The sequence below is a fragment of the Megalobrama amblycephala genome, linkage group LG7 (assembly GCF_018812025.1).
Source record: "Megalobrama amblycephala isolate DHTTF-2021 linkage group LG7, ASM1881202v1, whole genome shotgun sequence".
NCBI lineage: Eukaryota > Metazoa > Chordata > Actinopteri > Cypriniformes > Xenocyprididae > Megalobrama > Megalobrama amblycephala.
In genome coordinates, this window is record NC_063050.1 from 31,076,282 (window position 1) to 31,089,644 (window position 13,363).

Here is a 13,363-nt window from a genome sequence, read left to right on the forward strand (position 1 = left end):
TAAACGTGAATAAAGAGTTGAACAGGTCTTATATCTTTGGTATATTCTGTCAACAGATGCTGTTCTTCACGAGTCTCTGCGGTCATCATTGTGCCATCAGACACAATGAGAAGCTCATCAGAAAATGGAATATAATGTGTAATTTGTATTTGTGTATAGAGGGTCACCATGGTCCAATATTTTTTTTTCTTTAATGAAAAACATGGTAAGTTTTGCTGAATCTAAGTTTAAATAAAAACTATTGGATTTGTCAATGAAATATGTCTCTTCATTAGTGATGTTGTTACACTGTAAAAAAAATCCCAGTAAAATTTACGGTAAAAAACCGGCAGCTGTGGTTGCCAGAACTTTACCGTAAAAAATACAGTAGCAACGTAAAAAAAAAATCTGTTAAATTTACGGTAAAATAACGTATTTCATTAACTGATATAATGTTAATTTACCAACCTAATGAATTACTAATATCTGTTTTGTACCTTTATAATACACTGACAGTCACCAAACACAGTGGTGATGAGAGTCACATGATGAATCAAAGTTCATCACAAGCAGATTTTCCACAAGCTGAGGAGGACAACACTAACATATAGAAGCACACAGTGTCATTCACACACACACTAAACACCATCATGGTAACATGCATGAAATTTAAAAAATGCAATAAACATTAATTTAACAACATTAGATGTGACATAAAACCCTAATGTACATAACTGATTAGAAAAGAAATGAGAAAAACTAAGAAGAAACAGAGTTATTTCAACAAAAATATATCAAATGTGAAGTGTCACGCAGGGAATTGTGGGAATGTCAAATTACGGTTTTTCACTATAAATTTTACAATGAATTGTTATTTTTCACTTCCAAAAACTGTGAATTTAACAGTATTTTACCGTAAAATTACATTAAATGTACCGTTAGATCTATTACAGTTATTCACCGTATATAGTACGGAAACTTTCTGTAAACCAATTGACAGTTTTTCACCGCAGCATTTTTACAGTCTTTTACTGTTAAAATCACAGTCATTTTTTACAGTGTACATTTTATTTGTTTTAATGGCCTTGAAAACAAATGCATTCAACTTTGGGAAAATGTGTTAAACTGTATTTAAATAGTAGCACAACTGTATTGTGTGAGATTATGTAATTCAAAGTACAGTAGTCAACATTTGAAGTGGATCAAAAAAGTTAGGACAACTTTGATTAAAGGTTCCGCTTCAAATGTTGACTATATTATACAAAGTATAAGTAATAACAAAGTGTATTGTTATTGACTGCAAAGTGTGTAATGTTTAATATTTGGAATAAGCCAAAGGTACTGAGCATACAGTATATACTATTACCTGTAAAATAATATATTCATTGTATATTGCTTGTGTTTTCTGAAGACACTCGTAATTATTTTGTAATGTACTTAAATCACAAATGAAGTGTACTTATAACACAAAGTGTACTCATAACAGAAATAAAGTATACTTATAACACAAATAAAAGTATACTTATAACAGAAATAAAGTATACTTATAATACAACGCATATTATAACAAAAAATTATACTTTTAACACAAATAAAGTATACTTATAACACAAATTAAGTACACTTTAATATCACTAATCAAGCATGTAATTAGTCCCTACACAGACATATACTTAAAGTGTACTAAGTATACTTGAAGTTGTTCCAATTTAGTACACATAAGTATACTAAATATACTTAAAGTTGTATTTTAATACTACTTAATTTCAACTTAAATATACTTAGTACAAAATGAGTTGTTTCAAAATAGCACACTTTAAATGAACTAATCATTAACACACTTGAAATATACTAATAATTATGTCACGTGAAAAGAAGACTGGATGCAATAGCAAGTTAATCACTTTAATAGTGCTTCACGCCAGGTAGTCAGATATTTACACACAGTATAGTCACAACACAGACAGCAGGAGAGATGGTAACACAGGGACTGGATGGGCGATGGTGTCCGTGGTGAGTGGTGCTCCGTGGTGAGAATCCGTGAGATGAGATGAGCAAGGTAAATCCAGAACGAGTATCCAGGGGAACAGACAGGAAACAGCAACGAGAACTCCAACTCCAGGAAACAAGAAACACGGTAACACAAGACAACACCAGGACTCCAAAACAACGATCTGACAAACATGAGACGAAAGACAAGGCGTTAAATAGGCAAGATCTAATAACCCACAGCTGCCGCTGATCAGTAATCAGCGGCGACGCCCACACAGAACAATCAGGTGACACACCCCACAACCCACACACAGACAACAGAATGACACAGTGGATCTGCGAACCGTGACAGTACCCCTCCTCCTAGGAACGCCTCTCGGCGTTCCCACCACTCCTTACCTGTTGATTGTAATCATCAATAAGGGAGTGATCCAGAATGTCCCTCGCAGGTACCCAACTTCTCTCCTCCGGACCGTAACCTTCCCAGTCCACCAAGTACTGGAATCCGCGTCCCCTCCGCCTCGAGTCCAGAATACGATTAACCGAATAAGTTGGTTCCCCGTCTACGAGACGCGGCGGTGGAGGAACCGGAGCAGGCGGATTAAGTGGTGAATGAAAAACTGGTTTGATTTTGGACACATGGAAGGCGGGATGAATCCTCCTGTACGCCGGAGGCAATTTGAGGCGGACTGCCACTGGACTAATGATCTTAGTGACAGTAAACGGGCCAATGAATTTGGGAGCAAGCTTATTAGCCACGGAGCGGAGCGGAATGTTCTTAGTAGAAAGCCACACTTTTTGACCAACGACGTATACGGGTGGCTTTAACCGGTGGCGATCGGTATTAGCCTTGGTGCGCGCCCTCACTTGCAACAGAGTCTCGCGGGCTCTGTTCCAAGTGCGATGGCACCTCTGGACAAAGGCGTGGGCAGAGGGGACCGCAACTTCGGACTCCAGACTGGGAAACACAGGTGGCTGGTAACCTAGGCTACATTCAAACGGAGAAAGGCCCGTAGAAGACACTGGTAACGAGTTGTGAGCGTACTCAATCATAGAGAGTTGTTGGCTCCAGGAGGAAGGATTCTTGGACGCCAAACATCGCAACATTCGCTCTAAATCCTGGTTGGCTCTCTCGGTCTGACCATTGGTCTGGGGATGGAACCCAGAGGAAAGACTAACCGTCGCCCCCAGTAACCTACAAAACTCTTGCCAGAATTTGGACACAAATTGGGGACCCCTGTCAGAAACCACATCCACCGGGAGGCCATGAAGCCGGAAGACATGATCAATGACAGTAACCGCTGTCTCCTTAGCAGAGGGTAATTTGGCTAAGGGTATAAAATGGGTCACCTTCGAGAACCGGTCCACAACGGTCAAAACAACCGTATACCCTTGGGAGGGTGGGAGGGCGGTCACAAAATCTAGCGCGATATGGGACCAGGGTCTCGAAGGGACAGACAGCAGTTGGAGTAACCCATCTGGAGGGCGGTTGGAAGTCTTACCAGTAGCACAGACCGAGCAAGCCAAAACAAAATCGCGAATGTCGCGAGCCATACCTGGCCACCAGAATCGTTGCTTGACCAAAAATCTGGTTCGATTAACCCCTGGATGGCAAGCCACGTTAGAACAATGACCCCACTTGATGACGCAGGACCTTAACTCATCCGGCACAAACAAACGGTTCGGTGGGCATGCGGGCGGAGGCGTTACCCCTTCTAAGGCCGCCAGGACCTTTGATTCGATCTCCCATGTAAGAGTGGAGACCACTAATGTCTCGGGAAGAATACACTCGGGAGTAGACGGGCGTTCGGAGGGATCAAAAATGCGAGAAAGAGAATCGGGCTTGATGTTCTTGGAGCCCGGGCGGTACGATAGAGTAAAATCAAAACGACCGAAAAAAGTGCCCACCGAGCCTGCCTGGAATTGAGTCTTTTAGCCGATCGTATATACTCTAAATTCTTATGATCAGTCCAAACAATAAAGGGTACCCCTGAACCCTCTAACCAGTGACGCCACTCTTCCAACGCTAATTTGACTGCCAACAACTCTCTGTTACCAATATCATAATTGCGTTCAGCGGGAGATAAACGATGAGAATAGTACGCGCAAGGGTGCATCTTGTTATCTGAGGGAGAACGCTGGGAGAGAACTGCACCTACCCCCACCTCTGACGCGTCGACCTCCACCACGAACTGACGCGAAGGATCAGGGGCTATCAGAATGGGGGCCGAAACGAAGCGGCCCTTCAGTTTGGCAAATGCAGCCTCGGCTGCATCTGACCACCTGAAGGTCGTTCTGGAGGAGGTCAAAGCGGTCAGAGGTGCGGCTAGTTGGCTGAAATTGCGAATAAAACGCGGTAAAAATTGGCGAACCCCAGAAACCGCTGTAGGGCCTTACGGGAATCTGGACTTGGCCAATCCACCACAGCCTTAACCTTGTCAGGATCCATGCGAATTCCCTCAGACGAGACGATGTACCCTAGGAAAGAAACAGATTGTGCATGAAATTCGCATTTCTCCGCCTTGACAAAAAGCCCATTCTCTAGCAGCCGCTGAAGCACTCGTCTGACGTGTTGAACATGCTCCTGGAGAGACGATGAAAAAATCAATATGTCGTCCAGGTAGACATATATGAACTGGTCAACCATGTCTCTCAACACGTCATTGACGAGTGCCTGGAAGACCGCGGGCGAGTTGGACAGCCCGAAGGGCATGACCAAGTATTCAAAGTGCCCTCTAGGGGTGTTAAAAGCGGTCTTCCACTCATCCCCCTCCCTGATGCGGACCAAATGATATGCGTTTCTTAAGTCCAATTTAGTGAAAATGGACGCTCCTTGCAACCTCTCGAAGGCTGAAGACATCAACGGCAAAGGATAAGTATTCTTTACCGTGATGTTGTTCAGCTCCCGGTAATCAATACAAGGTCGCAAAGACCCGTCCTTCTTCCCCACAAAAAAGAACCCCGCCCCCGCTGGAGATGAGGAAGGGCGGATGAACTTGGCTGCCAGAGAATCAGAAATATATTTCTCCATGGCCTCCCTCTCGGGAACAGATAGAGAGTACAACTTGCCCTTAGGCGGAGACTTACCCGGAACTAAGTCTATTGCACAATCGTAGGGACGATGCGGAGGGAGAGAAGCAGCTCGGGACTTACTGAACACCTCCTTCAGGTCAAGGTACTCCTTGGGCACGTTAGACAGATCCACCGCCTCATCCTGCAAAACAGAAACAGACACCGTGGGACAAGCAGACAATAGACAAGACTTGTGACACTGGGTGCTCCATTCAGTGATAGTTCCGAGTTGCCAGTCGATGCGAGGGTTGTGTTTGGTGAGCCAGGGGTGTCCAAGAACGACAGGTGCGTGAGGGGTGTCCATGAGGAGGAACTGAGCTTCTTCTGAATGGTTACCGGAAGTGACGAGGGTGATGTAATCCGTAGTGTGGGAGAGACTGGAAAGAGACTGTCCATTGAGAGCGTTGACTGAAATGGAGTGCTCAAGGAATGATGTAGGAATTCCGTGTTGTAGTGCAAACGTGATGTCCATGAAACTGCCCTCCGCCCCGGAATCCAAAAGTGCGCTACAGGTGATGTCGTGTGTAGCCCATCTCAGTCTAACCGGGAGGAGGGTTGATGGCGAGGACTTCTCGGCGGAGATCCCGCCCGATAGTAGCCTCGAGTTTACTATCGGGCTTGGTCTTTTACCGGGCAGTTTCTGATGATGTGTCCCGATGTCCCGCAGTATAAGCAAAGACCAAGGGACCACCGCCGCTCCCGCTCCTCCCGAGAAAGCCGAGCTCTCCCTACCTGCATGGGCTCAGGATCGGGTGCTGGGCTAACCGCATCCACCGGGCTGACAGGAAGACCGCTGTGCCTCTCTCCGGATTCCACTAGTGACTCCACTCGTCGGAGGCGAGAATCAACTCGAAGCGCCAGCTCAACAAGCCCGTTGAATGTCTCTGGAAGGTCCAACGTGTATATCTCCCGGTGGATACGATCAGCCAGCCCATGCAGGAACACGTCCCACTGCGCCTCCTCGTTCCACCGACACTCTGCCGCGAGGGTGCGGAACTCGATGGCATAGTCAGCGACCGTGCGGTTGCCCTGCTTGAGAGCGGTGAGTTTGCGGGCGGCCTTTTCCCCGCAACCGCACGGTCGAACACCCTCCTCATCTCGGCGGCAAGTGCCGTGAACGAGGAGCAGCACGGGTCCTGGTTTTCCCAAACCGCCGTTCCCCATAGCGCCGCCTTCCCGGTGAGCAGGGTCAGTACAAACGCCACTTTGGACTCCTCCCTCTCAAAGGTGCGTGGCTGCAGGGTGAAATGGAGAGAACATTTATTCAAAAACGCTCGACAAAAATCTGGCTCACCGGCATAGTTCTGAGGAACGGGAAGGCGGGGCTCCGACAGGTCTCTTTGTGCGGATGATGGTGGGGGAACGGACGGTGGGGCTGGCGCAGTGGGAGCGTGAAGTTGTTGTAGCTGCTGGGAGAGCTCAGACACCTGTGTTACCAGCGCCTGGACGGCGCGTCCGGTGGATGAAAGACTCTCCTGCTGCTGGTCCATACGATTAACAGCGTGACTGATGAACTCCGTGAAAGCTGCTGAACTCGCTGCATCCATGGTAGATGGTCAGATCGTTCTGTCACGTGAAAAGAAGACTGGATGCAATAGCAAGTTAATCACTTTAATAGTGCTTCACGCCAGGTAGTCAGATATTTACACACAGTATAGTCACAACACAGACAGCAGGAGAGATGGTAACACAGGGACTGGATGGGCGATGGTGTCCGTGGTGAGTGGTGCTCCGTGGTGAGAATCTGTGAGATGAGATGAGCAAGGTAAATCCAGAACGAGTATCCAGGGGAACAGACAGGAAACAGCAACGAGAACTCCAACTCCAGGAAACAAGAAACACGGTAACACAAGACAACACCAGGACTCCAAAACAACGATCTGACAAACATGAGACGAAAGACAAGGCGTTAAATAGGCAAGATCTAATAACCCACAGCTGCCGCTGATCAGTAATCAGCGGCGACGCCCACACAGAACAATCAGGTGACACACCCCACAACCCACACACAGACAACAGAATGACACAGTGGATCTGCGAACCGTGACAAATTAGTCTTGCTGCAAGTATACTTAGTATACTTTTTCTCACTAGGGAAGCACCGAAGAGGCACGATCAAGCCCCAGAAGTGACAGTGGAAATGCAACCGGCCCTGGCACGCATTAGCACGCCCGCCTTTGGCCTGGCAGTGGAAACGCGGCTATTGACACGACATTACGTCACTTCCAAAGGACCAGTGAACATGTCTGACCAATTTCATGGAATGTGAAAAAGAATCTCATTGGCAGAATAAATGATGTTTTATTAGCAAAATTCGGGAGGAGCAACATTCAAATAATCTGACTAATCATCACGTCATTTCAGACACCTGTCAGCAAAGAGTAATCAACATGTCTACCCAATCAGCATGAGTGAAAGCATATATATATAGACACGGTCAACTCACCCATATTCCTCGACAGTTTTACAGCATCCCTCCACCACCCCGTCTCCTCACACCTGCCTGGTTACTTTCCTAACCAGAATACGGGGGGAGTACTCTGGGCTCGGGCCAAAATACTGAGCTCGGAGCCCTCTCCTCGGACAGCACACCAAATACACATACTACTACGCATAATATATACTATCTGATTATTTGTAAGTGTGAACTCGTGAAATAACATTTAAATTAAACTGGGCATCGGCGCAATTCAATTGGTTTGGTAATAGCAAGGGAAAATAGAATGATCTCCAAAAAAGAAGAACTTTTTGACTGTAAATAAAGAAAAAAAAAAATAAGTAAAAGTAAAAGTATTGATTTTTAATTGTAAAAATCCCCCAAAATAATACTTAAGTATAGTAATCAAGTAAAATTACTCAAGTACTTTACACCTCTACCATCTGTGTCTGACCAAATATTTTTCAGCATTGAAATAAGTGGGGAAAAGCTCTTTTTTACCTTCACATGGGTAATTAAAAATCAAAACAATCTTATTATTTTGGGTCTGTACAGTTGCTTTAGAATATTAAAATATGTGGATCAAATTGACCCGTGAACATCACAAATGTCTGTTTATGTCAAAATATATCAGCAGGTTGAAACTTTACATGCATGCTCATGAGCCTAAATGAGAAAGTCACAATGTCAAGAAGAACAAAAAAAATCAGCATTCCAGTCAACTCAGAAATCGAAACGGGTCAAACTGACCCACAACAGTACACGAGGGTAATCGAAATAAATCCAAAATCGCAATATGGCTTAGTACGATTATCAAATCTCAAAAGCTGTGATTTAATAACATTCGGGAAGGCAACATCTTCCCAAACTTGTAATGAGAAGCACCTATAAACTGACTGTTATCAACAAGAGAAGCTTTAAGGGCTCCTGCAGTTTTCCACCAAAATAAAGCTTCATAGTTTAACATTTGAAAATGAAGAAATTAACACAGCCATGAATATTAGTATTGTAATTTTACTGTTGTTCTGTCAAATAAAATAAGTATTATTAATATATATTTTTTTATGTTTAGGAAGGACTTAATTGACCATGAGTTTTCAACTTGAGACGAAGAATAGGGAACTGTCGGGTCAGGTTGTAGAGGTGTGAGAGTGTTTCAACATGTGCTTTCTCTGAGAAACTGTTGTGGTCAGCGTTATCAATCTGAGACACACCTCAGTACATGATACTATCAGGACTTTCTCAATATCTGAAAATGACAATTCATTCCCTTTGTTCAAACTCTACAGCAACACACAGATAAACACACATCATCAGATAAAGCAAATGTTGAAACACTGAAATGACTGCTGTTTAATAAGCAACAAGTCCTCCAACTTATACGACCATATAGGTCGTTTGTCACTACCATCAAATACGACGCATATGAGCGTTTCCTATATTAGCGCCCCTATCGGCAGCAGCAGGAGAAGACATGCTACGGAAACTTCTGCCTAAATGCATTGTTTTTTTATCTACTTGTTTACGTTTTAAGCTCTCCCAGCTATTCGAAGTGCTATAAAAAGATATGGATTTAGATGACTTCAAAGACAGGTAAGGTTTCCACCCGTCCTGTAAAGTGGTCGATCGTCCCGTAAATTTATGAATGAAATCGTGTTTCAAATCAATACGCAATCTATTTGTCCCATTATTTCAAGCTGTGTTACGTTCAAATCATTGAAACGGGCGCCAGCAATAATAAGTTAGTTTTCATTGTGATATTAATTTGAAATTCACCTATGTTGGGAAAGGCATCATGTAAAAAGTCCACACATTTACCATGCTTTTACCATAGTAACTGTCGCTTCACCATATGTAACGTTACGTTAGTAAACACGCAGTAAAAGAACATGTATGTATGTACGTATACCATGCTTCTCCCACCGTAACTGTAGATTTACTCTGGTATTTGTAGTGAAAGGACAGTAACTGCAACACTTACCATGGTTTTACCACAGTAACTGCAGTTTTAATGTGGTATTTGTAGTTAAAACACAGTAACCGCAACACTTACCATGGTTTTACCACAGTGACTGCAGTTTTAATGTGGTATTTGTAGTTAAAACACAGTAACCGCAACACTTACCATGGTTTTACCACAGTGACTGCAGTTTTAATGTGGTATTTGTAGTTAAAACACAGTAACCGCAACACTTACCATGGTTTTACCACAGTAACTGCAGTTTTAATGTGGTATTTGTAGTTAAAACACAGCAACCACAACACTTACCATGGTTTACTGCTTAATTTTAAAACGTAACTATAGGTTGTAATCTATGGTCGTAATACGCTGCTTGCACAAACGACCTATGGGGTCGTTTTTTGGAGGAGGACAGTCTCCACTGTGATCACATATGCCTGCTGAGTGCAGGATGAGGGAAGGTGGATTGTCTAAGAAGGCTGTTGGGTTATCCACCTTTTTCCTGACTAGCCTACTGCGTTTTGAATTATGAGGGACACTTCCGGTTTGGGGAACTTCCATTCAAAAAGACTGAAATTAATAATTTCAAATCATAAGGTTGCCCTACAAATAAAGCTTATCCGTCAATTTGACTGAATGAGCTGTTGATTTTCCTTCATGTTTTATTTTCAGACATCATGAGAATAACGTAATGCTTGGTATTTTAACGTAACTTTTCAGTCACTGCATTCTATCCTCGTGATTTTGTCCCTTTGCATTCTGCTGTAATAGTATGAAAAAGGACAAAATAATCTGCACATTTGTGGTCTGTTTTCCTGATTTAATTTACATTATATCCCATTAACAATTCACTGTACTGCACAAAGAATCTCTTGTTCCTCAAGTCTCTTTCCAGGTTTGTTTCAACAGGTAAATACAATTTATTATCTGTCAAAAAAAAAAAAAAAATACCGTAGTTATATTTAACCTGTCCGTTATTGCTGTGGAAAGAATTGTGCTTTTTCATGGCCTGTTGAAAGTACCTTGTTAATGCTTTTACACTTTTAAATGTCCTTTTAATGTTCGTTGGTTGAAGGATGAATAGAATAATGTCATGTGATTGTACCCAGTTTTTAAAAAAAAACATATTATTGTGTTCATAGAGCGAGACCGTTTACAGCTTAATGGAAGTTACACCCATAATTCACGCAAAGCATCATAGGAACAAGGTGGATACCACAATATCAGACTGTGCCATGGCTGTTGTGATACAGGTGGGGTTGAATAAAGGTTTAAAAATGTTTCATCACACATTAAGACATGTTTGCATACTGTCTTTATTAAATGTAACTGATTGTACATCCAGAATTTATTTAAGCATACATGCTAATCCAGTAACAGTCAAACAGTGAAGCTGACAAACATGGCAAGAGCCAAGATATATTGTTTATAATAACAGAAAGCCAGGTCAGGAGCGTGAAGTCATGATCTATGAAGAATGGAAATTACCAACCCCAGTCAAAGATATACAGTATATGTCAACTGATCCATTTTTAGCTCACAGGTTAAAGGCTAAACTAGTTACAGCCACCTGTTGCGGGTCTTTTGTGCCCTGGGGGTAGGCTTGGGAAAATTGTAATATTATTCACCTTGTAATCTGTGGCCAGCTGTGTCTGTAGGTCTGTAATTGATAAAGGCTGCACTTTGTTATTGTTATCAGGTCCATAGTAACCCTTCCCTGAGAATGTATTGCTCTTTATACAGCAGGTGGCTCTCCAGTAATACTTTGAGACAGTAACTCTATTATTAATTTTTATGTTATCAGGAACTACACCAGTCACTACATAAGCCAAATAAGCCTTGTCACAGCCTTCCAGATCTTTAATTACAGCCCCCTCATGTGTCTTCCATGCACCCTGATTGAACGTTGAGTTCTGTGGAGCGGCGTTGGTCAGGGTGGAGGTGGCCAGCATGGAGAGATGATTGTTTGTGTGCTGCACCGGGTAGAGATGACCTTTGTCATAGCCAGAGCCATCGTAGTCACTATTCACAGCCTGATTATTAATGCTTTTGCGACCTTTAGGACTCATACACGGCTCAGCAGTAGTTCCTAGATCCAGCTAATGAAAAAAAAGAAAAAGAAAAAACTCTGACTGTTTCAGCCATAATTCAAGTATTGTCATATTAAAAAAAAAAATACATTACCTGAGGCTCAATGTACCAAGCATCACACCTCCCAATATTTGGACTCCCAAACACATACGCTGAGTAGATGGGGATCCTCCATGCTGTGCTGTACAAAGTTGCATAAACATACATTTTCTGTTTGCTCTCATTCCAAACACACTGACAGATGTGTGCTGTTGAGCTCAGTGATGGTATGAACCGAGGAGGGACATTATTCAAAAAGAACCGCCTGCATTGATTAAAATCCTTCCCAACCTCACTCAGAGAGAGGTAAGGCAACAGAAGAAACACCAGAAGCTTCATGATGTGAGAGCAGACACTGAATCTGTGAGTTTCTCTGGGTCAGAAGAGAGCGAGAGAGTAGACAATATAGATGCACTCTGTCTTTTATAGAGTTTAAGACACAAGGGGAGGGAATAGAGTCACATGTTTGTAGGTTTCACAAACAAGTGTTTAAAAAAATAGCTGAAGAGGTTAACTGTGCACTGCTGATGATCTTAGTTTTAGCACATTAAAGTGACTCATAGCCTCGGTCCTGTCATATGAGGAAGATCCATTTAGATCCGTTCTTATGGATAGATCCGTTTAGATCCACTCTGACAGACAACAACAACTCCCTGAAACTTCCTAGCTGTTTCATTCAGATAGCAAATTTCTCTGTTTTTACTGTTATTTTTATTCCTTATGTTCTATTTTTATTATTCTTCTTTACGTAAAGCACTTTGAATTACCATTGTGTATGAAATATATAACTATACAAATAGAATTGCCTTGCCTAAAGGGTTTGTCTTTTACACTGAAATGCATGAGCTGCATCTTATGAACCATGTACAGTATTTTCACACCTGTGTAGATGACAGAGAACACATTTCATGATCATCTTATCTCAAATCTCTCTCAGTATAATAATACAGCTACAGTTTACAGTTAGAAAAGGAAGAAATCCACTGTTGGTCAGAAAAGAACCGTTCTAGATCAGGTTCATGTTCTTTCAAAAATTCATGAAGCTCATGTCTCAGTTTGAACACCCGCACCATCACCTTCCCACGTGAGAGCCACCGTACCTCTGAATGGAACAGGAGCCGATCATGAGCTGCTCCATATGCCCCCTATCACTCAGCAGTCAGCACATATCCACTGCTGCTGGAAGTATTAATTCCTCCCCTCATGTGAGGCTATTCGCAGGGCTGCAAGATACGATGCTTTCTGTGCTTTCTCGGGTATTATTGTGATGTTAGTCATTCATACCTTTTGCTTTATATGTTCTTCTTTCTTTCTTGGGAAAAAAATCCTCACTTTAATTTGCATGCTCCAGATTAAATGTTGTGAGATATCGGTTGAGTTTATATGGTTTCAGTGCTTCAACAGACAAAATCTTCAAGCACAACGTGCACTGTGGTCTGTCATCACTATATTCCATATTAAGCCATATTTTATGTACAAGTTGTCAAATTTATGCAGTTTCATTTTTTTAGGCTCATCTCTATAAACCTCACCAGCTAAGACACTGTGTTCTCCCTCTAAAAACCTATCCGTTTTAAATAGTCTTAGGATTTATCAGCGTGTGCATGGCTAACCATTCTGTGCACTAGTGTGTCAACGGATGTTCTGCGTATAATTAATATTACTTTTTATGTACATCATAGTTTAAGGGTTGACAATGCTGCTTTATATACAGGTAAAATTATTGTTTAAAATAATGTAGAAGTCCATTTTCTTCTGCAGAGGCAGTCTTTCATCACACTATTATGTAATAA

At 42.4% G+C, this 13,363-nt stretch overlaps 1 protein-coding gene across 1 annotated transcript; it reads right to left on the bottom strand.

Annotated features, from left to right (window-relative positions):
- Window positions 1–10,710: 10,710 nt before the first annotated feature.
- Window positions 10,711–11,978, bottom strand: LOC125272302 (endonuclease domain-containing 1 protein-like). The gene is made up of 2 exons (XM_048197063.1): window positions 11,625–11,978; window positions 10,711–11,539 (listed from the first exon to the last, which is right to left on the bottom strand). Exons 1-2 carry the CDS (start codon window positions 11,907–11,909, stop codon window positions 10,997–10,999), a joined length of 828 nt encoding a protein of 275 aa, XP_048053020.1. The 5' UTR covers window positions 11,910–11,978; the 3' UTR covers window positions 10,711–10,996.
- Window positions 11,979–13,363: the final 1,385 nt, after the last annotated feature.

Excerpts from the sequence above, each read along its gene's own strand:
- LOC125272302 (XM_048197063.1), bottom strand. The coding sequence starts at position 11,909 with ATGAAGCTTCTGGTGTTTCTTCTGTTGCCTTACCTCTCTCTGAGTGAG. Across the intron at positions 11,540-11,624 it reads CTTGGTACATTGAGCCTCAG|CTGGATCTAGGAACTACTGC; the intron begins GTAATGTATTTT and ends TTTTTTCATTAG.